At 45.4% G+C, this 27,160-nt stretch overlaps 1 protein-coding gene and 1 long non-coding RNA gene across 3 annotated transcripts in view; one reads left to right on the forward strand and one right to left on the reverse strand.

Annotated features, from left to right (window-relative positions):
* Positions 1 to 27,160, forward strand: part of CDYL2 (chromodomain Y like 2) — a 195,068-nt gene that overhangs the window by 145,520 nt on the left and 22,388 nt on the right. For both annotated transcript variants that reach the window (XM_038538228.1, XM_038538227.1), the window contains exon 3: positions 21,245 to 21,462. In XM_038538228.1, coding sequence (XP_038394156.1) covers positions 21,245 to 21,462 — 218 coding nt within the window. The remainder of the gene's footprint in view (positions 1 to 21,244; positions 21,463 to 27,160) is intronic.
* Positions 4,916 to 20,606, reverse strand: LOC119871941. The gene is made up of 3 exons (XR_005360042.1): positions 20,191 to 20,606; positions 5,580 to 5,736; positions 4,916 to 5,296 (listed from the first exon to the last, which is right to left on the reverse strand). It is a non-coding gene; the product is annotated as an uncharacterized LOC119871941 (long non-coding RNA).

The following is a 27,160-nucleotide window of genomic DNA, read 5'->3' on the forward strand; positions in this document are numbered from 1 at the left end:
CTGGGCTGAAGGTGGTGCTAAACCACTGAGCCACCCAGGCTGCCCAGCCTTTAACCTTCTAGTTAGAATTAGTTTACTATCTAGGTGTTAGGGTGACCAGGGAAAGGAAAAGACTGGGAATCCTTGCCAAAGACAGAAAGTGGTTTGGGGTTCTTAGATAGGACTCCAGAGGGTTTTGTCCTCCAGAACTTGCCAGCAAGGGGTCAGAGGTGTAGTCATGTAAAACATGGCTTTACATACGTTCTCAGCTGGAGAAAAATCTCAATGAAGCCAGTGTCCATGCCCCCGTGGAAACCTAAATGTCATGTTCCTGCTCACTTCCTAACTCCACCTTTCCCCCACCTCCACCAGAGGATCCGGGTCCTTGGGGCACCAGGTGAGCCAGTGGGGCTTGCAGCACCGAGGAGGGATTGTCTTTGCCTGGCAGAAGGGGCTGGGGAGATCCTGGCTTTGCTTTCCCAGCATTTGTTTTGGGGGTGGGCTGTTGCTTTTTATATGATTTTAACTTCTCGTTGGTGAATTGAGGTTCTGCATACAGAAAAGCAACTTATGTAACACGTTACTCATTTACTGCTGACTTCCCTGATCTATGCCGTGGGAACAAATGCTAAATTGGGGCTCAGGCGGGTGGTGTTTTGGTTTCAGCCTGAATTTTCCCCGGCAATGTTTGTGAAATGTGTGCAGCGACTGAGTACTGCTCTCGATTCTGACTCCTCTGGTAATGACAAATGGCTCTGTGGTCCGGAACCATCTGCCTCGGTATCCCTTGGGGAGCTTGTTAAAAATGGGCTCCACCCCAATCGAATGAATCCGGATCTCAGGGGCAGGGTGTGGGTTATGCATTTTAAATGCTGAATTTTAACTATACAGTCGTTGCAGAGGAAGTATTTAGTTTCTCAGCAGTGGCTCATGGATCCATTTGCCGGTAGGAGCCAAAGTTACACCTTAGATGTTAAGCCTGTAAGTGGGGATGTGATTTGTCCTCCAAAGGTTTAAAACTTTGACATCACTTCTTATTGATGCACTTTCCACCAGGCATCTCTCTCTCTCTCTTTCTCTCTCTCTCTCTCTCTCCCCTCTTTTTTTCTCTAAAATAGGTAAGTTTCATCTGGATGGAAAAACTATTGAGTTAGCTGGCTTCTCTCGTGGCCTGGTTCAGGAGAACTGGTTAGCAGTCTCCTGTCTGAATGGGCCAAAGCATCAGTACTTTACAGATTCAGTCGAGCCTCTAAGCCTCTAACCTGTGGAAGCATCCCTCCCTGCGAGCCTGCTTTCCGCTCTGAGCCAAAGCACAGCCCTCAGGTGCCCAGCATTTTCCGAATGTCCTGAAGCCAGTGAGGTTCCAGTGTCAATGCTGAGCCTATATCCCCATGTTTGCTTTCCTTTGAATTTTGAGAACCCTTTCCCTTGCATCCCGACGGCTGTTGCCTGTTGCGCAGCACTGCAGCTCACACGCTGCTTGATTCAGTGTTTTCAGAATGGTTCCTATCATTGAATGAGTCACCCCATGCAAACAGGCAACATTTGCCATTTCTCTCCATTGATCTTTTAAAATGATCTCAGCTTTCACTTCTGTAATGTTTGTTTATCTCTTCCCACTCTTCTCCCAGCGTGATTATCGTTTTGCCCTTCATTGATCGTAGGGGAGTAAGCATGCTCTAAAAGCACCTCGGGACTCAGCAGGAGCGTGGGTAGTGCCCTGTGGCTCTTAAGAACTTAGGGCGGTCACACATGGAGCCAGTATCAGAATGCCCTGAAGGGTGTGTCCCAACACAAGGCTGTCATGCCAACCCCAGAGTGTCTGATACAGTAGATGTGCAGTGGAGCTCAGGAATCTGCATTTCTAGAACATTCCCAGATGCTGCCACTGGTCCAGGGATCTCACTCGCAGATCCGCTGCTCTAGATTAATGAGCACCAAGAGGGTTGAGATGAAAAGGACACACAGTAGTTGTGAATATCAGTTGGTGGTACTGGACAGAGTAGGAGTGATCTTGCTTTGGACCTTCAGTTGAGAATGAGAATCTTAATTTGAAAGCTTGTGAAATTAGAAGTTAAGTTCAAAGTTTTAGAGAACTCCCCTATGTTGAGGCCTTGGGCTTTATGAAGTATTTTGTGTGATCCTCACATGGTCCTGAGAGCTAGCTATGGCCGTTCTACCCATTTTACAGAGAAGGAAACTAAAGCTACATGTGCCCAAGTCAGAACTAGAAGAGAAATCCAGGCAATTCAACTCTGGAGCTGGGCTCTTCACCACTGCCCCTCTACCTGGCAGGCAGTATAAGGAAGTTCCTAAAACCGTGATCCCTGACAAACACATGCCCTGATTTAGGGGGGCAGGGGCCACTTCATGGACTTGGTTTGTTGCTTATTACTGGAAGGATAGAATCCTTCTAAGCCTGAGATACTGTGACTAACTCTGTGCCATTCAGTTTGAAACCCTGGATAAAATGGTCAATTCCCTAAAAAAAAAAAAAAAAAAAAAAAAAATACAACTTACTGAAATGAATTCAAGGATGGCCAGAAAACCTGAATAGACCCATAATTATTAAATAAATTATTAACTCTGTCATTACTAAAGTGCTCATCAAAAAAGCAGGAAGAAGGCACATGAGGCCCAAGTGGTTTTACAAGTGAGCCTACCAAATACTCTAGAACAGATAATCCCTCTCTTATCCAAATGATTGCAGAGAACAGAAAAAAGGGAGACACTTCAACTCCTTTGATGAGGTCAGTATAACCTGGATTTCCAAACCAGGCAAGGACGGGAAGAGCAAGGAAGATCATAGATCATTCTACTTAATGATATAGTGATAAAAGTCCTGGATACTTCCTCAAAATTGTGACCTCCAGAAACTACTCACTCTGTGCCCCGAACATGACTCCGGTTCATGACCTTTAGAATCACCACTGCTTCTTGAGGTGCAGCCTGCCTCCGGAAGAGGCCGAGGGGAAGCTGGCCCAGAGCGTCATGGTCACGGGGTGAATCACATCGGCGGCCTCTTGTTAATGCAGGTGTCTGTTTTCCCCGGCACAGCTGCCCTCCTGACACACTTCAGACACCCACTCCCAGGCCCACAGACTCTGACCAACCTTTTTTTGTTTTTCAAAAGTGGGTCATCATCCAAACCAGTAACAACAACAGCAGCCTAGGGAGTTTGTCCGGTTTGTCTTTCAAAGCGTGGCAAGTCAGTGACTGGTGCTAATGAATGAACGTAAGATGCTCTTATGGGGTAACGTGAAGAACTTCCAACTTGGCCACTGCCTCTGAGCGAATGTGCCAGACTGTGATGGAAAATCTGACTGTCACCTGACCAATGGCGAGTCCAAGGGGGAAATCAGCATTATAGTTGGATCCCTGCTCCTGAATTTGATTTTTGGCATCCACAGAAGCTGATGTCAAGATTCGGAAATCGCCTAATCGCTTTCCTTGTCAGCTCAGATATTCTTTTCCTCTCAACTACCTCAAAACAAGTCTTAGGAACTGTTTCCAAGATGACATTCATCAGTGGTGAACCCAAGCAAGTGGGTGAGCAGTGGAAGTGCCCCCTCTGCCCCCCAGCTTGTCCCTCCACCCTCCGAAGGGTACAGGCAGTGGGGTGGGGTGCATTGTCTGCAGGGGGTCTCAAAACAGTAATGAAAACTGGCTTGCCAACTTTGGTGGAAAGTCACTCCTCCCCATCAGGGTAGACCCCCGGGGCCATGGCTTACCCCCACACCCCAGTACTCAGACAAAAGGCCAGTCTTCTCTGATGACTATGATAGTGGTGGCGCTGAGCTCCTTCTTTGTGTCTGGCACACTGGATATCATTCAATCTCCTCAGCGTTTCTCTGAGTTAGCAGCTTCACAACATAGCAACACAACAAAGTTTGCCATAATTAGCCTTACCTCTAGATGAGGAAACTGAGTCTCAGTCAAGGAGGTCATGACACAGAGAGCCAAGGGGAGGACTTGGGGCATGGTGCCATGCCTGGTGATGCTAAAGCTCTCAGAGGTGTGTGAACAGTTTTAAGAAGGACAAAAGGCACCACAGTGATTAAAGTTCAAACCAGCACATATTTCCGTGTCCTGGGGCACGGTTCTGGCCAGCACCCCTAGGGGGCCTGCCTTTGAGCCATCCTTAGTGGTTCCAAAGATGCTGACTTGGCCTTCCAGGGAAGCCAAATGACTAGTACTGAGTGATTTCGCTCTGGGCCTCAGATTAAAAGGAACACACACCACACACACAACAAGAATCCAAGGCTTCACGAGAACAGTGATATCCAAGTGAAGACTGGAAATGGTGAGAACATCTTGTTTTAACTTAAAAATCCATTTGTGTCAGGCATGTGGGTCTGCTTCCCCGTTTAGCCACTCAGAGTTCTCTAGTGTCCAGACAAACTGTCTCTCTCTCTCTAATGAACACTTATGCTGCCTCCAAAGACACCCTCTTGCCAACCCTGGCTATTCCCAGTGTTTGCCCTGCTTTTCTAAGCTCTGTCATTGTGATTTTAGTTCACAAATAAGGGTGAGCATCTTGTGTTCCTGCCAGGGGGTATTTCTTTCCCTGGGAGTGGCCCAAACATAGTCTCACTACCAACACTCAGTGTGGCGGGTGGACACAGGCATTTGTCTGCGTCGCCTCTGGCAAATGGCTCAGCCTCATTGGGCCAAATTCTTCATTCATAAACTACAGATATAGTCATCTCGTGGGATTGGGGTACAGAATAAGTGAATTCCTTCATAGAAAGTCCTAAGAATATTACCTGCCATAGAGTAGACGTCTGATAAGTATTAGCTACTCTAATTTCAAATCTCTCCCAGTGTTCTAACCAGATTTTTGTATTTTCCTAGTTGCATTTTAGAGCACTTTCCTTTATTGTGCATATTAATCCTTTCTTATGGATGTTAACTCAGCCAGTACTCATGGAGTGACTGCCCTATAGCAGGAACTGTTTAGACAAGTCATTGCAGTGCCTTGCACCACGGAGATAGAAGCAGATGGTATTGAGGCAGCTCCAGGCAGGGATGCCTATGCCAGCTTGGTCAGGGAGTTAGAGAGGGCTTCTTGGAGGAGGTGATGCACAAGTTGAATCTGATAGAATGAGCCAGAATGAGTCAGGAGAAAGGCAGGGATGGTGGGGATGCCAACTGCAGGCACAGGGCCATAGAGCCAAGGCTCCATGTGTACGTGTTTGGAGCCCTATCACAAAGAATGTGGCAGTCCAGCGATTGTAGACCACCCCACAGGGGAGGCTGAAGCTCCAGGGAATCCTCTATGTCGTCAGAGTCGGCCAGAGAACCAGACAGGTGGAGCCTGCAGTAGGAGAGTGTTTGAGATTCTGGAAGAGGCTGAGGAAGCCCTTCACATGGCCCACATGCTGCAGGCCCGAGAAGCCTGCCCAGTCCGGCCGGCCCTGGGCCCTGTCCACACCTGTCTCTTCGTGTTCTGCATGTGTGTTCCCCTCCCGCCAGCCCTTGTGTGGGTGGTCAGCCTCTCCTCCTCCTCCGTGGCTCTCCCAAACAGCGATACCCCATGTGAGTCAGCTTGCAGTTTGTTTGCACACGGAGAGCAGTATTGCTATACCAACAGCACGTACCTCAGGGGGTAACGGTCACAACCTGATTGTGTGGGTGATCTCCCTCCGCGTCCCTCACTCCTTGAGGTCCTGAGCTCTGTGAGGGCAGGGGTGGTCTCTATTCTGCTCACAGCTGTGTCTCACATGGCTGGGCACATAGTAGGTGCTTTGGAGACACCTGCCAAATGAGGGAGTGGATGAATGAACAGATGAAAGAGAGAAAGCGAGAATCCCTCACTGCTGTAAGAGGAGGGTCCTGTGCCAGGTCCCCCCCTCATTCACTTATGTCAGCGTCACCCCCCACCCTGGGCTGTCCCGTGTTCTCACACTGCACTCCCTGCTCCTGGAGACATGACATGGAGAGCTAGTGTTTTGTCAGGTTCTTCACAGCAGCAATGGAAGGATCCCCTTTCCCTTGTCTGTCTGACAGTTGTTTTCACCATCTGCCGTGAGGGCCCTCCTTGCTGCGCTTCTTCTCCCCCTTAATATTCACACTGTCTCACAGGCTCTTCATCAAGTGCCTGGGCTCCCCACTCCACTGCCCCAGCCCCACCTCCAGCCCCGCCCCCCATCAGGGCTACTGCAGATCCATTTCTCAGGGCGCATTTCATTTGGGCTGCATTTCTCTGTTTTCTGCAGAGAACATGCAGTGGACTTCTTAATAGAAATCCCCATTGCAGAAAGGATTAGATCTCTCAATTAACCTGCTTCAAACTCTGGAGGCAGCATGACAAGGAAGAAACTGGAAAGGGGGAGGATGGGCTTGGAGTCAGAGGGTCTGTGAGTCAAGTACTAACTCCACCTCTCATGGAGCCAGTGACCCTAGGCAAGTCTTCCCAGCTTGGGAGCCTTGATTTTTCTCACCTCCGTGCTCTGGAAATAATGGTACCTACCGCAGGGGCTTAGATGGGCCTGGCTCATAGTGAGTGCTCAGTAAAAGATGACTTTTCTTCCCACTATTAGACCCTGGTGCTGATAGGGCTTCTAGCTTTACTCAAAGGCATGCTTTTAACCCTACTGCGGATGCCCTGCTATTTTTTCCTGGATGATAGGATATTTATTTTCATTCTCTTTGTGTAAACCAGGAAGGAGAGTTTGGGAGGCTCCACTTCTGGGTAGGAGGGTGACCAACCCGGTCACTCCCATTCTTTTTTTTTTTTTGGTCACTCCATTCTTGATGGAAATCGGGGTTTTGAGCCTTCTCCCCACCATCTTGGTGACAGTGATACTGGGTTGGAGACTTCTTAACTCTAGGTGTGTTTTTTTCTTTTTACTATAGAGATCTTTTTTTTTTTTTTTTTTTTCACCTTCCTCTTTCTCGATTTCCTCCCATTTCTCCATACTGGTGGAGAGTGAATCTGTGCTGTGTTCCTGGAGTTTAAGCAAGATGTCCCCTCACTGGCCTGGCTTCCCACCTGCAACTCCTCAAATTCCCTTGGTGGGAAAGGGAAACAACTGAGCACCTGTGTGTGCCAGACAGGGTGTAGGATGCTGGGTTTCCAGCAGGGTGTGAGAGATGGTGTGGTCCCAGCTCAGCGTCTTGTGGGAAAGCTCAAGGAAGTAGCCAGACATTGCAATGCACCCTGGTATGGGAGCGCCCTGCATGAGGGAGGGGCCCACCAGAATGAGGAGGTTAGAGACAGGACTTCTAGGTGAAAGCAGCATCTAATCTGAGACCTGAAGGATGAGTGGAGTGTGGTCAGGCAAAGACGAGAAGGAAGAATGTTCTGCACAGTAGACACTGTATCTTAATTACGATTTGTAGAAAATATATAATATCCACTTCGAGCATCATCAGTAAACTACACGGCCTCTTCCTCAAACATTTAGTTATTGCTATAAGCCAGACCCTGTGTATACCTAGAAGTGGGTCACTGTGTGTCTTGTCCTGGGAATATAATGATGAATAACACAAGATGTTCACGGTTTAGGGAAGAAGACAAATAAATGGGGAAAAGACAAATCAGCAATTTCCATACCATAACAAAACAGGCAGCATTTATTTATGGAGCCCATGCTATGAGCTGTGTCCTGTTCTAAGCACCATATATGGAGTAACTCAGTTAATCCAAGAGGTAGGACCTATTTCTCTCTCCATTTTACAGAGAAGGAAATTAGGGCATATTGAGGTGAGAGAACTTGCCTATGGTCTATCAGTTGGTAGGCGGTTGTCTCAGGATTCAGATCCAGTGGGTCTGGCTCCATACGCATATTCTTGATTGCTGCAGTTTTGCCTCCTGAGGGATAGGGTTATCTGGGAGCTCAGAGGAAGAACTACATCATGTTTGAAAATGCTTTCTTTCTTTCCTTCTTCTTCTTTTTTTTTTTTTTTTTGGTTTAGCTTCTTGAGATCATTATTTTTTTCTACAATTCAGTTAAAGAGTTAAACTTTGTGCCCACCACATGCTGGGAACTGGCCTTGTCTTCCAGAGAACTTGAAGCTAGTGAAGCCAATGAAGAGATCAGAAGGTCCCAAATGACCAGCTGCAAAGCTGAGCTTGCTGAGAACTCAGAGCCCATTCAGACAGCCATGGGGCCACTGTGGTGGGCTGTTGTCTGTGCCCAGGAGCCTAGGGAGGAAGGGGCAGCTGCCTGGAAAAGAAGTCTTTCAGGTGGCCCTGAGGATCTGGTGTGAAGGTTGAGAGAAATAGCATTTGGGGCCCAGGAGACAGCTGAAGCAATGGCCCAGAGGTAGGAAATTTCGGGGGACTTCAGAGAACTTCAGGGTGTCCTGGGAGGAGGATGTTTTAGGGGCAGGAGAGTTCAGGTTGGAAGACAGATCAGGCCCACCGGTACAGTTTGGGAGCTGAGCCACAGCAAGAAAAGATGAGAAAATGGATTTAAGCCAAGTCACTTTGCACTTTGAGGTTACTAGGGAGCCTCTCTGTGATCTAGGATTCTGGCCTAATAGTGCTTTGAGGGTCGGTGTGGCCCTGGGAAGAATCTAGGTGTGATTTGATCTGTTGGAAAAAGTTCATTTTATGAAGTTATTTTACATGTTGGATTCATGCTTTGCTCTCCTGGTTAAAACATTTAGTCATCTGACAATAAGCATAAGGTGTACAATCCATCCCTCCCAGCAATGCTAAGTAATGCTGGAACCCCAACTTTCCTTAAATCCAAGGCATGTCAGGAAGCATAATTATAACATGCTGGATGATGGTTAACATGGCTAAGTATGACTTTAAAACATTTGTCAATTTGGACTTTGCTCTTGAATTCAGGGATTTTATACTTGGAGTCAGTTACGGGCTGGTTCAGCCGTGAAATAACCATACACATATTGAGTTCAGATGATGCAAGTTGGGTACTTTGAACTCTCATGACACCAGTTGGTACGGTGACTAGGGGGATCTTTTCAACTTCAGCCACCCCCCCCCCCCCCCACCCCACGAAGATCCTGACCTGGTCCAGCCATGCTTTTGTTGAAAGATTCTGCTGTCCCCAGCTGCTGAGTCTGATTCCCCGCTGATGTGCTGGACATGTAAAGCTTGCACCCCCCCACCCCCATCCCCCGCCTTCCTCCCTTGCCGTGCTCTCAGAACCATCCACAATGCTTTAGGGATCTTTGGTGAGTCAACCACAGACCAGGAAATGGCTCTCAGGCACAAGAACTATCACTTTCTCTTCTAAGAACTGCAGCTGGAAAACCCTAACCCTGCAGTCAACAAAGTGATGGTTTTGCTCAACCGTGGAACTGATGAATCTTCTCTTGTTTATTTTAAGCCTTCCTACCACCCACCCCTCTGCCACAGTTTGCAGCTGAAGGTGCTCCGGTGTGACCTGCCCTTACAGTGGTCCCAGGCCTGACTTCTCTCTGTGAATTCTATCTGCTTCCCAAGGCGCTGATAGCTCCTGGAACAGTAGGGAGAATGGGCAGGATGGGCGATGCCTGGACTTGCATCTTTCTGTTGGCCCAGTAGCGGTGCCCTAGCCTGCTCTCTGGCCTCTTGTTCTCACTTCCTCTCCTTTGGTTAGGAGTTGGAAACTTCTGTAGGTCCTCTATTATATGTCTAGCACTGTTGCTTTATTCACTCATTGGTTGGGTCCAGCAGTGCCTGAGCCATTTCTGTATGCTGGGCTGCACTGTCCTGGAGATTTGAGAATAAGCAACATAGCCCTTGTCTTTATGAATCTACCTGAGGGTAAGGAGGGAGTCAGACAGTTGAGAAAAGGTACGTCAGGATTTACAAGATATGCAAGATAATTATCCTGCAGCAGGATTACCTGCACTGTCCAAGATGGTGGCTACCAGTCATGCATGTGTGGTGAGATTTCAGCTTATTAAAATGAAACAAAAATGTTAAAATTTCAATAGTCACATGCAACTATTGGCTACTGTGTTGGGCAGTGCAGGTCTAGAACATTTCCATCATGGCAGGATGTTCTGTTGAAAAGCAGGATCCCTGTCTGTTTCTGCCATCAGTGTGTCTCAGGTGCCAGGCGTGTCATGGGCACTCACAATTATGTGCTGAATGGATGGTAGAAGGTAGAGTAAAGGGTGTGAAAGAAGAACGATGTACACACAGCCACAAGAAGAGGGATGAGCTGCTCTGGAAGACTTCCCAAGCAGGTAACCACAGAGCTGCATTGAGAGGGATGAGACATTTAGCACATGGGCATTCCAGGGCAGAGACGGGCTGTGGTCTCTCAACCTCTTCCTTCTGTGTTGTGATGGCTCAGACCACAAATGGTGTCACTACGTTCTGTGCAAGGGAAGGAAAATTCACAGCACTCTCACTGCATTGTCTCCCTGGGTGTCTCTGAGAGGTGAGATCTCGCTCGGCTGCCATGAGGCAGAAGGCCTCATATGAGTCATCTAGGTGTGAGATCAACCTGATTTCAGTAAACAAATGTTTCCTTGCACGGGACTAATACAAAGGTGTGGGAGGGCCGCCAACACAAGGAGAAATGAATATGGAATGCACCCCAGCATGAGGAGTGTTCATTACGAGGTTGGCTTGTGGTACAGTGGGGTTGCTCCACTTGTTTCTCACTCATTCATTTCCCTGATGAGCATTTTGTAGCGCAGTCACTGTTTACCAGACACTGTGCTCTGTCCTACTGATGCAGGGGTGAGTAACTCTCAGGCTTGTCCCCAGAGAGTTCAGTGGGCGCATCCAGCAGGTGTACAGATGATAACATAGCAGAATGAGCTTGGCATCACATGATACCAGTCCAAGTTTAGTGTTCGAACTTTCCTCTCTGCACTGTTTAGCGAAGACTGGACTCTCAGGAAGAAAAGCAGAGCCAACACCAGTGGGAGAGCCCAAGACTAGTGTTAGATTTGAGCCTTGGTGCTTGAATTAAGTGTCAAGTTTGAAATCAAGATGCTGGAGGTTAAACCCCATCCTGGCACTTTCTGATGGCATGATGACCTTGGCTTTTGGTTTACTCTTTTGTAAAATGGGGATAAAATTGTATCTTTTGTTAGAATTGGTAAGCTACGTGAATCACATAGTAAGTACCCAACTAAATATAGATATTGCATATGGTGAGCCATTGAGAGAAAGGACTTTGAGGATGAGGCTGTACTGACCCCAAAATCTGCATTTTGGATTGTTTTGGCCAAGTGTAGATCTCTCTTAGCCCCACTGCCTGTGATAATCAAAGAGTTGCCTGAGTTCCTGAGAAGGACCATGTGCGTGTGGAAGTAGCTTGGATAGTGTGTCCCTTAGTTAGGGATAGCATCCTCTGGTGATCTGCCTGAACTTTCCTGTCCTTCCTCTCTGTGCCCTTCTGTGCTTAAGGTTCGACATGGTCTTGATGGGGAAAATGGGCACAGACCCTAATCCCTGCCTAGACTGGACATGTTTCTTGGGAGCTGATACTGTGTGGTAGAAGTTTCCTGTGGTCTGCCTCTGGTCTGTGCAGACCTCCTTGGCTCCCTCTAGCCCTTTACCCCTGCCCTCCCCTATCCCAGGGCAGCTTCCCTTATTTACCTATTTCTCTTTGCATATCTGACAAACTGCAGTGTGTTTCCCAAGACACCTTTCCTTCCTGCACATTGATGGCTGTGTACCATTTCTTGATAGTTTTGGAATCTCTCTTTCATTTCTTGGTTGATTGGCCCAGTTTATTCCTCTCTATAGCTGAGCTGAGATGACTTTTTTGGTCTTTAAGGATCTCTCTTTAGGGGGACACCTGGATGGCTCAGTGGTTGAGCATCTGCCTTTGGCTCAGGTCATGATCCAGGATGCAGGGATCAAGTCCCCTTCAGGCTCCCTGTGGGGAGCTTGCTTCTCCCTCTGCCTATGTCTTTGTCTCTCTCTGTGTGTCTCTTGTAGATAAATAAATTAAATCTTGAAAAAAGAAAAAAGGAGCTCTTCTTAGGGAATCCTTCACACACCCAGATTCTTTCATCTTTTGTTCAATCTGATCATCTCTATCTTTTAATATATTAATCTAATCTTCCTTCAGAGTAATGTGATTATTAATATATTTGGATTTTTTTCTGTTATTTTACATTCTGTTTCTCTGATTCTTCTCTCCTCCTCATTCCCTGATGCTTTCAAGCTTTTTTTTTTTTTTTTTTTTTTGGTTTGTTTGTTTTTTTAATGAACTGTATATTTTATAGGTTCCCTCACCCTGGGCTGACTTGGAAGCCAGCCACATATTGTATTTGTATTCTTAAATTTTAGCATATATGCTCAACTCTAGATTTTTTCAAACACATATGATGTCCTATTGAATATAGCAAGGCTACTTGGCTTTAAATTCTCATTGGACAGCTTGGTTTTGTTTTGTACACCCAATGTTGTTAAACAGCAAAGATTATGTTTATTATTTGTATAGTCAGTGATTACATTTATGAAAAAAAAATTTCATTTGCTGTAAATTTTTAAGACCAGCTTTGTTTCGTGGTCCTAAGTCTTCCTCTGAGTTAACTGTTTTATATGGTGAAGTTTCTCTTTGTAATTCCTTCAGACTCTGGGAGATAAATGCTATTGATGTTGGGGTGTCTGAAAATGCCCATTTACTCAGGCCTTTATTTTTTTTTTATTTTTTATTTTTTTAATATATTTTTTAATTATTTATTTATTTATTTATGATAGTCACACAGATTGAGAGAGAGAGGCAGAGACATAGGCAGAGGGAGAAGCAGGCTCCATGCAGGGAGCCCGACGTGGGATTCGATCCCGGGTCTCCCGGATCGCGCCCTGGGCCAAAGGCAGGCGCCAAACTGCTGCGCCACCCAGGGATCCCTACTCAGGCCTTTAAATGCTGTTTTAGCTAGGTATAAAAGTTTTGGTTGACACCTATTTTCTCAGCATTCTGATGGCAGGAGTTCCTTTTTCTTCCCAGGCCAGTGGTATCACTCTTGCTTTCAATCTGTCAACCCTTTGTAATATGTAGGGTTTTTTTTTTCTTCAGGCTACATTTTAAGATCTTTTCTTTATCCATGACAGGCTACAGTTTCATTATCATTTGCCTTTTCATCTTGCTTAGTAACCAGTGTTTTTTCAAACTGAGAACTTCCTTTTTTTTTTTTTTTTGAGTTCTAGAAAATACTGAGCTATTACTTCTTCAAATATTCTTTTTGTAGAGTTATCTCATGGATGAGATTTTTAGCTTGATTCTTATTTTCAGGATATTTGTTTTTAAAAGTATATTTGACTTTTTGTTGTAAAGTTATTAAAACTTACAGAAAACATCATAAAGTTCTTTTCACATTCATCAGGTGGGTTGTTTTTGTTTTAAGATTTTATTTATTATTCATTCATGAGAAGCACAGAGAGAGACGTAGGCAGAGGGAGAAGCAGGCTCCATGCAGGGAGATTAATGTGAGACTTGATCCCAGGACCCTGGGATCACACCCTGAGCTGAAGACAGATGCTCAGCCACTTGAGCTACTCAGACATCCCTCATCAGGTGTTTTAAACATTTTTCCTTCCATGTTTGCCCTCTCTTTCTCCACATCTATATGTTCATGTATGTGTATATGTTTAGGTATAAACTCACATACATTCACACTCATATATTATGTGTAAGTAATTATACAAATTATATACAGATTATTTTTTCTGAGCCACTTGAGTATGGATTGCATATATCATGCCTCTTTACCCCTTAATATACAGTATGAGTGCCTTGTAAGAAAAAAGATACTCTCTTAAGCCAACACAGTACAGTTATAAACTTCAGAAATTTAACGTGGATACAATAATTTAATCTGTGGTCCCTATTCCAAATTTTTCCTTTTACAGTCCAAATTTCTTCATTCCAATCCCACTGATTTCTTTCTTCCCTACCCTATTCCATCTTTGTTTGACCCTTCTTCCATTCAGAGAATGCTGTCTCTCCACAACATCACACATTTACTTATTTACTCAATACTATACTGCCTATAAAATAATTCTGGGGTTGTCCCAACCTAACCATTATGAAAACAAACCCACTAGGGAGAGTTCAAGGTTTGTTCGAGGGTGTGTAAGTCATAATATTGCATTCAAAAGTTACTCATATTGGCTCTCTATGCTCCCCCAGCATGCTTTTGTTACTCATTTGAAATAGGGTTAGATTCCTGACTTTCTGTTTGCATTCAGTTTATTTTTCTTCATCGGTTTTATTTTCTTGATATGCTTTAATATACTTCCAGGACTTAAAACAGAAAGATGCACTCAGGGAGGTGTCAACCCTTACTCACCCCTTCTCCTGTATTTTCCCTGCCAGACACTTGTGTCCCCTTGTATTTGCATAACCAGTTTCATTACCTTCTGGTTTATTCCTACTGTGTTTTCTTTTTACAAAAAATAGTCAGATTTATCCTTTTCTCCTTTTTTCTTACACTAAAAGTAAAGTACTTTTGCACCTTGTCTCTCTCTATTCAAAGATATATTTTGGAAATCACTCCCTATTAGTTCACAGAGACAGTGCTCATTCTTTTTAACAGCTGCATAGTATTCCATTGTGTGGATGCACCCAACTTTATTTCCCCAATGAACTTTATTTCCCCATCCCATACTTGGATATTTAGATAGTTTCCAATATTTTGCAATTGCAAAGAGCCCTGCAGGGAGTCATCTTAGGCACATATATTTTTGTACTGTTAGAGGTTTATGTTGATGTCATATTTTTAGAATTGGATTGTGAGCTTGAGAGTAAGCGCATGAACAGTTTTGTCACGTGTTGCCAAGGTCCCTTCCATTGCTGTTATGCCATTTTGCCTCCCACCCACAATTAAGAGAATGCCTGACTCCCCACATCCTCTCTGGCAGAGCACAGTATCAGGATTTTGAACTTTTGCCAAGTGGGTGGGTGAGAAATGGTATCTCAGTATAGTTTTGATTCTTACTCCATTATTTTGGATTTTAATTTACATTATCAAAGAAAGTTGAGGTCTTATGTTTAAGAGCCATTTTCATGTAAGATTTGTGGATGCTGGCCCATATCTTCTGTCCACTCTTTGTTAAAGGAGGAGTTTGGGGCCTTCTGTCTCCAAGAAGTCTTTAAAACTTCTTACAATTTACAGATCTTAGTCTTTTATCCGTGACATGTGAATATTTTTCTCCCATTTGCCATTTGCCATTTTTCTTTTCATTTGTTCTTTACCTTTTGTTTGAGAATTTTTGTTTATTTTCAATGAATGCGTTTTTTTTTTTTTTCTTTGCATCTGTCACTTTGAGCATTTGAAACATTCCTGTTTTATAGTCCTTTTCAGATTGTTCCATGATACTCATTTATCTTCTTTGGAGTAATTTATGTCACAAATGTTGATTTTGTTGGCTAGGTTTCTAAGCGTTAGAGGTCTTTAGGTTTTAGAATTTAGGTGTACTGACTCATTTTAAGAGGGAAATTCTTGTTTTGATTTTCTTAGCCTTCTTTCTCCTCACTTCCTCCCTGATAGTTTGTGTCTGCCTCCACCTGGCCTGGAGCTCCCAGTACAGCTTGGCCAGGGGCAGCTCGTAGCTTTGTTTTTGTTCTGCCTTCGTGGAGGAGGCCTCGTGATATCCCCTGGAGTCAAGCGCTGGACCCAGGTCTCCTATCCCATCTTGTGTGGGACACTGGTCTTAGCCGCCCTTAGATGTACTTCCTGCCTGGCACTCCCAGTCCCCCGTAGTGCTTTGTGTCGACATTCTACCTCACACACAGAGATGATTATCTTGTTTGTGAGCCCGGTATTTATCTGCCACTTCCGCGTGTTTGGAGCACAGGGGCTGTGTCAGAGCGTAATTTTATGGAAACTTCTTAACGTCAAATGCTCCTTTGTACTTACTCTGAAGGAAGGAATGTGGGAAGGTTTGAAGGGAAAAGAAGGAAGGAAACTGTCCTGCATCCCAGGAATGCGGCAGCCATCACTTCCTTTACTTGGCAACAATCCCGTGAAGCAGGAATGTTTTTTTCCCAATCCACACTTGGTGATAGAGGCACAGAGTGGGTGAGTGAGCCACCCAGCCTTGCAGCTCATGAGACGGAGTGTGGGGGTCTGCACGCTGACCCCTTGTTGGGTTTCAACCTGGTTTATGGACTCACAGGGCAGGCAGTCTGCTCTACCGAGAACTCCATTTCCTGGGTCTTGGGAGGAGGAGGGCATGGCTATGAAGACTCACCAGTTTATTTCTCTTTTTTGGAATGACTTGGGGTCTGACATTTGTGTGCCTAGGATGAGTTGGGCACTTGCTAATACCATATTGGCTCTTTAACTGAACTCAAAACAACCCTGAAAAGCAGGTCCTGTTGGCCCCATCTTCTAATCAAGTAGACTGATGCTCAAGAGCCCATGTGGCTTCCTCGCTTCTCCCAGTTAGCAAACGTAGGGCTGGAATTTCCATGCTGCCTGGCTGCAAAGCCCTAGACTTCCATGCTTCTAGCATGTACTGTGTCCCATGGTGTTTTCCTGGTCAGCCTGCCACAGTCTCAGGAAGCATGATGCCACAGAAGGGGAGAGGCCTTGTGGGCAGCCCCATGTGACAGCAGCATCTGAGGGGCTCTGGGATGAGGCTCTCCTCTGCACCTCCTAAAATGCAGGGCCCGTGTTAGCCACTTAGTTTCAGATGTGAATTCAGGCCCCCAAGAAGGTTCTGCTCTTTTATTTGGCCCAGAGATGATACATCCTCCAAGTCACCATTAGAGATGTGAGCCCAGTGTCCTGATGGAGAACAAACAGTTCTGTTTTCCTCAGATAGTTATATGATTTATTTGGTCAGGTGGTCCTTTGGGGGCTGCTTTATCCTGTGCCTTTGCAGAAAGATCACAGGCTTTGGATTTACAGAGATCACCACCCTCATTATTCTCTGTCATGTCACTCTCTATTTTCTCATCTGTCACGATTTTAGGTAATAGTTTATTTGTTGACTTTTCATCTCCCCGACACGAAGCAAACTCTGTAAAAGCAGGGACCTTATTTCTCTGATTTTTATTGGATCTCATCATCTGGCATCTGGCTGGCCCATACATAGAAGGTGATAAATAGATTTCTTTTTTTTTTAATAATTAGATTTCAAATGAATAAATAAAACGAGAGAGAGCTGACTCCATTCCTGGCTATACCATTTAAAATCTTTGTGGCTTCCAGCAAGTTACTCACTTTTCTTTACCTGCAAAGTAGACAAAAACAGGCAGTTTCATAGGGCTGTTGAGAGATCTGTAGACAACATATAGAACTGCTCACAAAAGATAAGCCTCACCTCCTCCTCTCTCATATAATTGTTAATTAGCGCCTTGACTTGGTTGGGGTGGGGGCAGGAGGATTTTGATATGGAAGGCGCTGGTGCGCACGGGCCTGCAGAACCACGCTGAGGTTCTGACTTCTCACGGGCAGGAGTCGGTGTCCTCCGAGGGCGGCTTCTATGATGCGCTTACCTCTGCCAGCCGGGCCATGGCATGGATCTGCCTGGACTGCTACAGAAACCCTGGCCAGCTCCAATTAGGAAGCTCTTCTGAGGAGTTGAAGGTTTTGAGGTTAACCCTGAAGAAACAGCTCCCTCTACACCAGCCTTTTAATTAAATGCTCGCGTTTACTTTCCGGAGTTCATTGAATCATTTTACCCGCATCATAGGGCTTGACAAAGCCCAGTTGCTTGGAGTAATGGGAAAGTACAAGATGAGGAGGCTTCAAGGAAGCTGTCTGATGACACAGGCTCTGCAGCTTCTGTGCCACTTTGTGGCTGGGTGCTCACCTGGCTGGGACCCAGCATGCTGGGACCTCCCAGGGGGCCCTGGGGGGGTGTCATTTCCTGCTCCCTGCCTTTGACTTGGTTCTTGAGATTCTGAGACCCACGAAGCTTAGTAAGGATCTGAATCCACCCCCAGGGTGACCCAAGGCTCCAGGGGCCAAGGAATAATTCCTGTGAATGCCTTGGTATACAAGTATTGTGTTGGGCTGTGTTGTGTGTGACAGTGGTCCTGCCCTTAAGATGCCTACTGTATTATTGGAGAGACAGGGTTCATGCAGAAAATACTGCCGGAATACTTGTGTACTGAGCCAGGCAATAATGATCATGGAAGTAAGAGCCACCATTCATTCATTGCTTTACTGTGTCCTAGGTCCTTTAAATATGTTCCCTTTCTTCATACTCATAACCTGCTCTCAGAGGATCAGCCAACAGGGTGGCTGTTCACTCTGTCCATGTAATAATTTTCCTAAGCAGGGTGCAGGTTGGACTTCAAGGGGCCAGCTTCGATTGGGTTCCAGCATCCCTGCCAAAAACTAAATGAGAGGCTCCAACACCTCCCTCTCTGTTTCCTTGTACCTCCTCCTACATCCCCACAGCTCCATCCTGCATGGGCCAGTCACCCACCACACCCAGCAGGTGGAGGATGCTCAACAAGATCTTCAGACCCTCACCAGCGTTCATTCAAGCAGAGGGCTCACCTGGGCATCAGGGGGGGTACTTGGTGATGGTGATGGATGGTCCCCTCCCTCGTTTGTCTGGACCCTGGTTTGCAGAGCCTGGTTGCTGAAGCAGGGATAGCAGTTTGGGGTATGGCCCAGCAGGTGGACTTTTAATGGTTCTCCAGGTGATCCTGATGCACACCCAAGTGAAAGAAGCATGGGTCCAGGCTCTCAAAGCTGCCTGCATGTCAGAATTACCCAAGAACTGTTTTGTGGGGTTTTAGAAAATTATTATCATTTTTTAAAGATTTTATTTATTTATCATGAGAGACACACAGAGAGAGGCAGAGACAGAGGCAGAGGGAGAAGCAGGCTCCCGGCAGGGAACCTGATGTGGGAATTGATCCCAGGACCCCGAGATCACGCCCTGTGCTGAAGGCAGTTGTTCAACCACTGAGCCACCCAGGCGTTCCAGAAAATTATTATTATTAACTCAACTTTAAAATCAAATCAAATCAAATCAAATAAACCTCACTTTTTAAAATAGTTTTAGACTTAACAGATATATTGGGAAGACAATACAGAGAGTTTCTCTATATGCCACACTCAGCTCCCTCCTCTTATTAACATCTTATGTTAGTATGGTGCATTTGCTATGGTTGATGAACCAGTAATGATACGTTGTCATTAACAAAGTCCTTACTTTATTGAAGTTTCTTTAGATTTTGCCTTAATGTCTGTTCTGGGATCCTACCAGGATCTCACATTGCAATGCGTGGTCGTGTCTCCTTAGGCTCCTCTGGGCTGTGACAGATCATCCTGGTTTTTGATGTCCTTGATAGTTTTGAAGTGCACTGATGAATTATTTTGTAGAGTGCTCCTTGATTTGGATTTGTTCAGTCTTTTTCTCATGCCTACACTGGGGTTGTAGGTTTTTGGGAGGAAGACCACACATGGTGTTGGGGGCACACACCATCACTGTGACTCATCGTTGTTGATGCTGGTCTCCGTCACCTGGCTGAAGGGGCTTTGTCTTCTCCGTCTACCCCAGCCAGGTTTCTCCACTGTCCAGTTACACCGCCTGTCCCCCGACCCTCTACATGCTGTGCCATGGGGAAGGAAGTCACCGGGCACAGCCCACACTTAACAAGTGGGGACACTTAGGCTTCACCTCCCTGTGGGCAGAGAATCTACATAAACTGTTTGGAATCCTGCATGGGAGATTTGTCTCTTCTCCCCCTTCATTTATTAATTTGATCATTTACTGACATCAGTATGGACTCACAGGTATTGATTTTTGCTTTCAGTTATAATGCAATTCTCAGTTCCTCAAATTTTTCAACCTTTGGCCATTGAGAGTGCTTTCAGTTGGCTCCTCTGTCCTTTTGACATGTCTCTTCACTGAGGAGGTTATTTTTTTTATTTTTAATTTTTTTACCACTTCCTTCCTTTCCACCACTACAAGCTTATCCTGTGTGTTTCCTGCCCCAAGCTTGGAATCCACCATTTCTTCAGGGAATCCTGGTTCCTTTAACTGAGAATGGTATCAGACACCAACATCTGGGCCCTCGGTGTGCTTGCTCCTATTGGGGTGTCAATGGTTCTGGGCCCTTTCAGCTAACAGAGTGAGGAAATACATGTATGTATACTGTCCTGCGTCCACATATGTAACTGTAATTATGTCTGAATGTAACTGTCTGTATCTGTATTCAGCTAAACATGAGTTCATACTGATGCCTTCCACACTGAATCTACTGCTACCCAGATCATTCTAGCCTCCCACCCATGCTCATCTGTAAACTCCCACTCCAGTGGCGAGAAGCATTGCTCCTGTCATCCTCCTGTCTGTTTACTTACCCATTCAGCTGTGGCACCCATGGTTGATACCATGAGTAATGGTGTCAGAATTCTGAACTCTCACCCAACTCCATGGGAATCGGCTTTGCCAACTGGAGCACGCTGTTTCTCTGTGAGCTATTTCGTCTTTAGTTTTACAGATTCTAGTCATTCCTAGAGTTTCTGAGGTTGTGAGGTCCTCCCACCCCCTTCTGTGAGGTCGTTGCATGCATTTGTCATACAGTGTGACTCTTTGATCACATTCTGTGTGCCATCTTTGGATCCCTCCAGTCTCCTAAGTTTATTTAATTTTAAATTGCATACTTTAAGCTTCATTGTCTGTGCTGCAGAGTTCTTTGGGTTTTGACCAATGCTTCATGTCCCACATTCACCATCGTGGTATCCCATAGAGTAGTTTCACTGCCCTCAGAAATCCCCTGTGTTTCACCTACTCCACCTCCTCTAATTCCACCTGATACCTGGCAACCACTGATCTTTGATTGATTCTAAGCTTTTGTCTTTTCTAGAATGTCATGTAATTGGAATTGTGCAGTGCGTAGTCTTTCACACTGGCCTCTTTCACTTAGCAATATGCATCTAAGATTCATTTGCATACTTTTGTGGCTTGATAACTAATTTCTTTTTATTGCTGAATAATATTCCATTGTACAAATGTACCAGTTTGTTTATTCAGTTGCCTCTTAAAAGACATTTTGGTTGCTTCCAGTTTTTGGTGATTATGAATATAGCTGCAGTGTTTTGGTTTGTTTCGTCTTGTGGCCATCAGTTTTCAAAGTAGTGGTTTCCTTGCTGCTAAAGTCGTATGAACAGAGGCGGAGGTTCATGGGTAGATGTGTGGGCGGGGGATCAAGGATCTTCTGGGGCCATGCACAGAGAACTCTCTCTGTCCTAGTTCAGGTTTGGAGATGAAGCAGTTCATCCCTGGGCCCTTCACCCAAGAACAGAAGGTGTGTGAGGGTCCCAGCCATATCCAATCTGAACATCCTGTGATCACCCTCTTCTTGTGGGATTGTTCCTATGTCAGTTTCTCACTTTGGTTATCTGATTTTGGAAGGCTCTGCTCTGACCAACGGGGGATTAAACCTGCACAGCCCCGTGAAGAGGAAGCTGGAAGCAGAGAAGGACTATGTCTTTGACAAGAGGCTCAGGTACAGCGTCCGCCAGAATGAAAGCAACTGTAGGTTTCGGGACATTGTCGTGCGGAAGGAAGAGGGGTTCACACACATCCTGCTGTCCAGCCAGACCTCGGACAACAACGCGCTGACCCCCGAGGTGAGACGCAGGGACCGGAGGGGAGGGTCAGGCTGGAGAGGGCTTCTCATGCAGAGTGGGGCACCAGCTTCCTCTTTGTTCCATCGGGGAGCCGATGACAAAAGCCAGCATCGCACATGCGGACTTGACTGTAGGACACAGTGTGCTAATCACTTTACATACATTATCTATTTGATCTTTGTGACCAGGTAATGATACTGTCCCATTTTACAGATGATGACCTTGGTAAATGGAGAGATTCAGAAAACCGATCAGCGTCCCAGAATTAGTCAGAGGGCAGCCCTGGAATCCAAACACCATATCTTGGGCTTGTCTAAGCATGTCAAATTTCTTTGCTTTGGATGAAATCATACTCAGCTCAGTTACTTTTTTTTTTTTCAATTGAGATATAATTCACATACCATAAATTTCACTCTTTTAACATGTACTTTTTTCAGCATATTCACAAGGGCACAGAACCATCACCATGATCTAGTTCTAGCACATTTCCATCACCGCCAAAGGAAACCCCATGCCCATTAGCATCCCCTCCCCATCTTCCCTTGCCAAGTCCCTGGCAACCACGGATCTACTTTCTTTCCCTACAGATTTGCCTATTCCAGACGTTTCATATAAATGGAAGAGTATAGTATGTGGTCTTCTGTGACTGGCTTCTTCCACTGAACATGATGTTTTCAAGGTTTATCCCTGGGTAGCACACGTCATTGCTCCCTTCGTTTCCTTTGTGTGGATGTGCCATATTCTGTCCATCAGTTGTTCAGTGATGGGCATTTATATTGGCTCCATTTTTGACTACTGTGTTAGGACTAATATTTGTGTACAAGTTTCCATGTGAATGTGCTTTCAGTGCTCTCAGATATATTCCTCCTGGCAGAACTGCTGGGTTGTATGGTAACTCTGAAATTATTTCACTTTCTGAGGAACTGCCAGACTGTGTTTCACATGCTGTTTTCCATTTTCACTGGCTGTGTACAGGGGCTTTAGTCTTTCTGCATCCTTGTCGACACTTGTTATTGTCTGTTCTTCTTATCGTAGCTGGTGGGGCAGGTGTGAGGTGGTATTTCACCATCATTTTGATGTGCATTTTTCTGATGACTAACGATGTTGGGCATCTTTTCGTGAGCTTATTGGCTATCTGTCTGTCTTCTTTGGAGAACTGTCTATTCACATCTTTTGCCTAATCTTAAAATTGTTTTAATTGTTGAGTTTTAAGACTTCTATATCAGATATGTGATTTGAAAATATGCTCTCAAATGAGTGGGAAATGTCAGTAAGGGTGACAGAGCATGAGAGACTCCTAACTCTGGGAAACGAACAAGAGGTAGTGAAAGGGGAGGTGGGGGGAGATGGGGTGACTGGGTGATGGGCACTGAGGAGGGCACTTGACGGGATGAGCACTGGGTGTTACGCTATATGTTGGCAAATCGAACTCCCATAAAAAAATACACACACACAGAAAAGAAAGAAAATATGTTCTCATTCTGTGGCTTGCTACTTTCTTGATAGTGTCCTTGGATGTATGACGTTTAAAATTTTGATGAAGTCTGTTTTACCTGTTTTTTCTACCTTACCTTTTTAATGCTAATCATGCTTATATTTTAGGTGAACAGAATGGGGATACAGTGAATACTCACTGCCATTACATAGCACCATTTAAGATCTGGGGTACTGAGGGGGAACAGTGAAGAACCGATTAATATTTTTTAAGAGATTCTCAATGGTGCAAATGTGGGAAAAGACTCATCCAAGAAGCCCTCTCCAACTAGACCACCCTGCCATAGGAGGGGTAAATGGCAAAAACCATGACAGCACCAGCTACCAGCAGCTCTTTGTGCTTTGTATTTGTTGTTTTTCCCATTTCTTCTCCCAGGACCCTTCTGATGTAGAATTCTTATGGTCCACCTCTTATTAACAAGATAACACAGATTTAGAGAATTTAGGCCTAGAGTCTTGTAAGCTTCAGGGTGCAGGACCCTTGCCACTTGTGCCTGCCATATTGTTTCTCACAGTCAGCCCAGCACCTGGCCCATTGAAGACAGCAAAGTCCACACTTCCCCTTCCCTGTCCTGTGATATCTTGCACTCTGATTTCATAGTAGTAATGAAGACACAGAGGCTTAACCACAGGAGTGGGTTAACCACAGTGACACAATTAAGGAGTGGCCGTCCACCCTGACTGGGCTTGGTAGGGTGGTCTGACATGGCCCAGTGTATCCAGTATGCTCGGGGAGGCCCAGCAAGTGGGGTGGGGCAGGAGGTACTGTGTCCTCGGACTTGTAATCACATATCTTATCATTGTGACTTACAGAAACTGTAGTTCCCTCAAGGGACTGTGGGTGTGGCAGTCAGGAATGATCGCCATAAAGGAAGAGATGTAGCTAAAGCCTTTGCAGTTTGTGATCATCTTCTGCCCCCCCCACCCCCCATAAGTGTGCTATTTTGGGGTCTCTCTCTTCCACCTTCAGAAACCACCTCAGGATTCTCTGTAGTAGAGAACTCTGTGGTTTACCATAAAGGTTGCCCTTCACATTTTTATACACCTGGAAGCCTTGTTAGTTTAAGCTCGTCATGAAACATCCTCATGAAGTAATGATTCTTAGATTTTTCCTACTTCACTACTTTTTAAAAGCATGTTTTTAAAAGGCACAGCATTTTCCTTCAATAAATAGAATGAATATGGAGTTCATCTTGTCTCTTTGGAGCAGCTTTATGTGTTAACCATTGCCTACTCACCACGGAAGATGTGTGGCCTCCAGCTGATGTCATCAGGTGCACAGGTTCTCAGCTCCTGAGATGTAGACTTGGTTAATTAGGAGTTCCATTCCTAATTGGTGCCTGTTGGTAACAGAACGGGAGGAAAATGGAAAAAAAACACTGATCTGGTGTTTTTAGCTATCTCAACAACCAAAGCAGATTGACTACCTAGATAAGCTGGCCAACTGGGTAAAGTAGCCCTGAAAGAAAGACTCCAGAGAAGTGGAGATGGTGGTACCAGAGGAATATAGATTTTGTAGTCTAGTAGACTACATTCCACTCTCCAGGCCTCTACTAGCTTGCCTTGGGAAGTCACCTTACCTCTTTGAGCTTCTTCATTTATAGAAGTTATAGGATACCTTGCTTGTGGGATTAGAGATGATGTCTGCAAAGAGGCTCACAAAATGCCTGGTACATAGAAAGCGTTCTGTAAATGTTCCCGTCATTGTTAAGATGAAGCAGAGGTGATTTAATGGCCTCCAGCAGACCCAGCCTTACTTATTCATGGAGCACCTGGGACGAGGCCACCCTGCATAGCATAATTGGATTTCCTTTTCTAGTTGTATATGGGACATTGGTTGGATTGGCCTCATGGGCAGAAATTCATACATTTCTGGGTGTGTTAACTAGATTCTGAGGCTAGCGGGTGTGTTGTAATATTGCTCCTGTCTGGAATATAGCAAAGAACCAGGAAAATAATGAAAATGCCCCTTTAGGAAAGAACCAGCAAAATAGATTGCCCAAAGTGTTGGTGATTAAAAGCCCATCTACTACCCCATTAAGAAAAGACCCCAAGCCCTCTCAACTCCCAGTTTATTGCAGTGCTCCCAGCCTAACCAGACTATACCACCACTGTCCATGGGAGCACACCAGACATGGGAGAGTCATACCTCATACCCTCTTGATCACACCCACCATACACACCCAAACCCCAAGGCCTATTAACTTTAATCCTTGAATAGCCCACTAATAGGCTTTCTTCTCTCTGTTTCCATCATGACCATTATATACTGTCTGGACTGTTGTAATAACCTACTAACAAGCATGCTCTTTCATGTTTCCTCTCCTGTAATCCATTCTCCTCAAGGTGGGCAGGGCAGAGTAATTTGCCAGGAATGCAAATCTGATCAAGTCACCCCTTCTACACACATGCGCACATACGCGCACATACTTCAGATACGACAGTGATTCCATTTGCTTTAAGAATCAAAACTGTTCATGAGGCAAATGAGGCTGTTGTGTTCTGAGCTGCCCACTGCTGTAAGCCTCCCTGCTTCATACTACACATCCCCCTTCTCTTTTTTTTTTTTAAAGATTTATTTATTTATGATAGAGAGAGAGAGAGAGAGAGGCAGAGACACAGGAGGAGAGAGAGAAGCAGGCTCCATGCCAGGAGCCTGACGTGGGACTCGATCCCGGGACTCCAGGATCGCACCCTGGGCCAAAGGCAGGCGCTAAACTGCTGAGCCACCCAGGGATCCCCTCTCCCTTCTCTCCTGCACTCCAACCAGCCTAGCTTTCTTTCATGCTCACACCTGCCCCAGGGCCTTTACATATACTTGTACTTCTGACTGAAACATCCTTTCCTTCCTCCTTGTCTAGTGGCCTTGCATTCCATTCAGGACTCAGCTCAATCACTACATCCATGGGATCCCTCCTCACTGCCCACCCCTAGCTCCCTCCCAGGTTACATCTGCCTCTCCTCTCAGGAGTTTTCCCAGCATCACTCACCCCTCCCTTCTGGAACTTGTTATGGTTGTTAATGTACATGTATTTTTGTGATAATTTGTTAAATGTCTGGTTCCCTCCATTACACTGTAAACTTCTTGAGGAGGTAAATACTGTGCAACTCCTTCAATTCAATAAACATATATTAAATATTTTTATGTGTGAAATTCTGGACTAGGTGTTACAAGGGCTATACAGATGAGTAGAAGACTATTTTAGCTTTTAAGGAATTGTATTAGTTATCTATTATTGCATAACAAATTGCGCTAAGCTTAGCATCTTAAAACAATGAACGTTATCTCACAGTTTCTGTGGATCAAGAATCCTGGCATGGCTCAGTTAGATGCTTCTGGCTCAGGGTCTCTCAAAGCCTGTAGTCAAGGCATGGTTGTCTGCAGCTGTAGTCTCTACTGAAGGCTCAATGGAAGAGGATCCACTTCCATTCTCATCCAGGCAGCTGCTGGCAGGTCCTCACTGGCCAGAGATATCAGTCCCCTGCCATGTGGCTGCTCTGTATGTGCTCTTCTGGACATGGTAGCTTGCTTCCCCAGACTGGGAGCTCTGAGGGGAAGACAGAGCAAAGGAGGACAGCCATGTCCTTTTGTATGCCAGTCCTCTCTTGAACGGGACATCCTGCCGCTCTTGCTGTACCTTGAGGTAAGATGTGAGTCATGAGGTCTGTCTGCACTCACAAGCATGTGACTACCATGGAAGGGATCATTGAAGGCCATCTTAGAGGCTGCCTATCAGGGATTTAAATCAAGCAGGAGGTAAGGTGAGGCAAAGATGCTCACATTTGACAAGGGGGATTGTCACAAGTATCATAGCAGGGACATTTGGGGTGTTGGGAGAAGGAAAAGTTTGCGTTTAGTCAGGGATAATTGGGCACACGTTCATGAAGGTGCTTACCAGTGAGATGGGCCCTGGGTGGCTGATTTCCGCAAGGAAAGAGGAAGCAGAGAAAGGGACTCTGGTCTACTCCCCCTTTCAACCCACTCCTAGTGAATTTGGTTATCTGGCTCCAACCCATGGAGATCAGAAGGTAGAAGGGGGAGTGTGCAGAAGGTGCAGAAGGGGGCAGGGGGAGTGTGTTTTCTCTAGAAGATGCTGACATCTGGAGCAAGTGTCTAACAAGAAAGTATTGAGGGCTTCATAATATGTAGCAAAGAAGCAATCGTTTTAGAATGTTTTACTTTAAACAAACCAGCTATATTTTA

The sequence above is a fragment of the Canis lupus genome, chromosome 5 (assembly GCF_011100685.1).
Source record: "Canis lupus familiaris isolate Mischka breed German Shepherd chromosome 5, alternate assembly UU_Cfam_GSD_1.0, whole genome shotgun sequence".
In the NCBI taxonomy this organism is placed as follows: domain Eukaryota; kingdom Metazoa; phylum Chordata; class Mammalia; order Carnivora; family Canidae; genus Canis; species Canis lupus.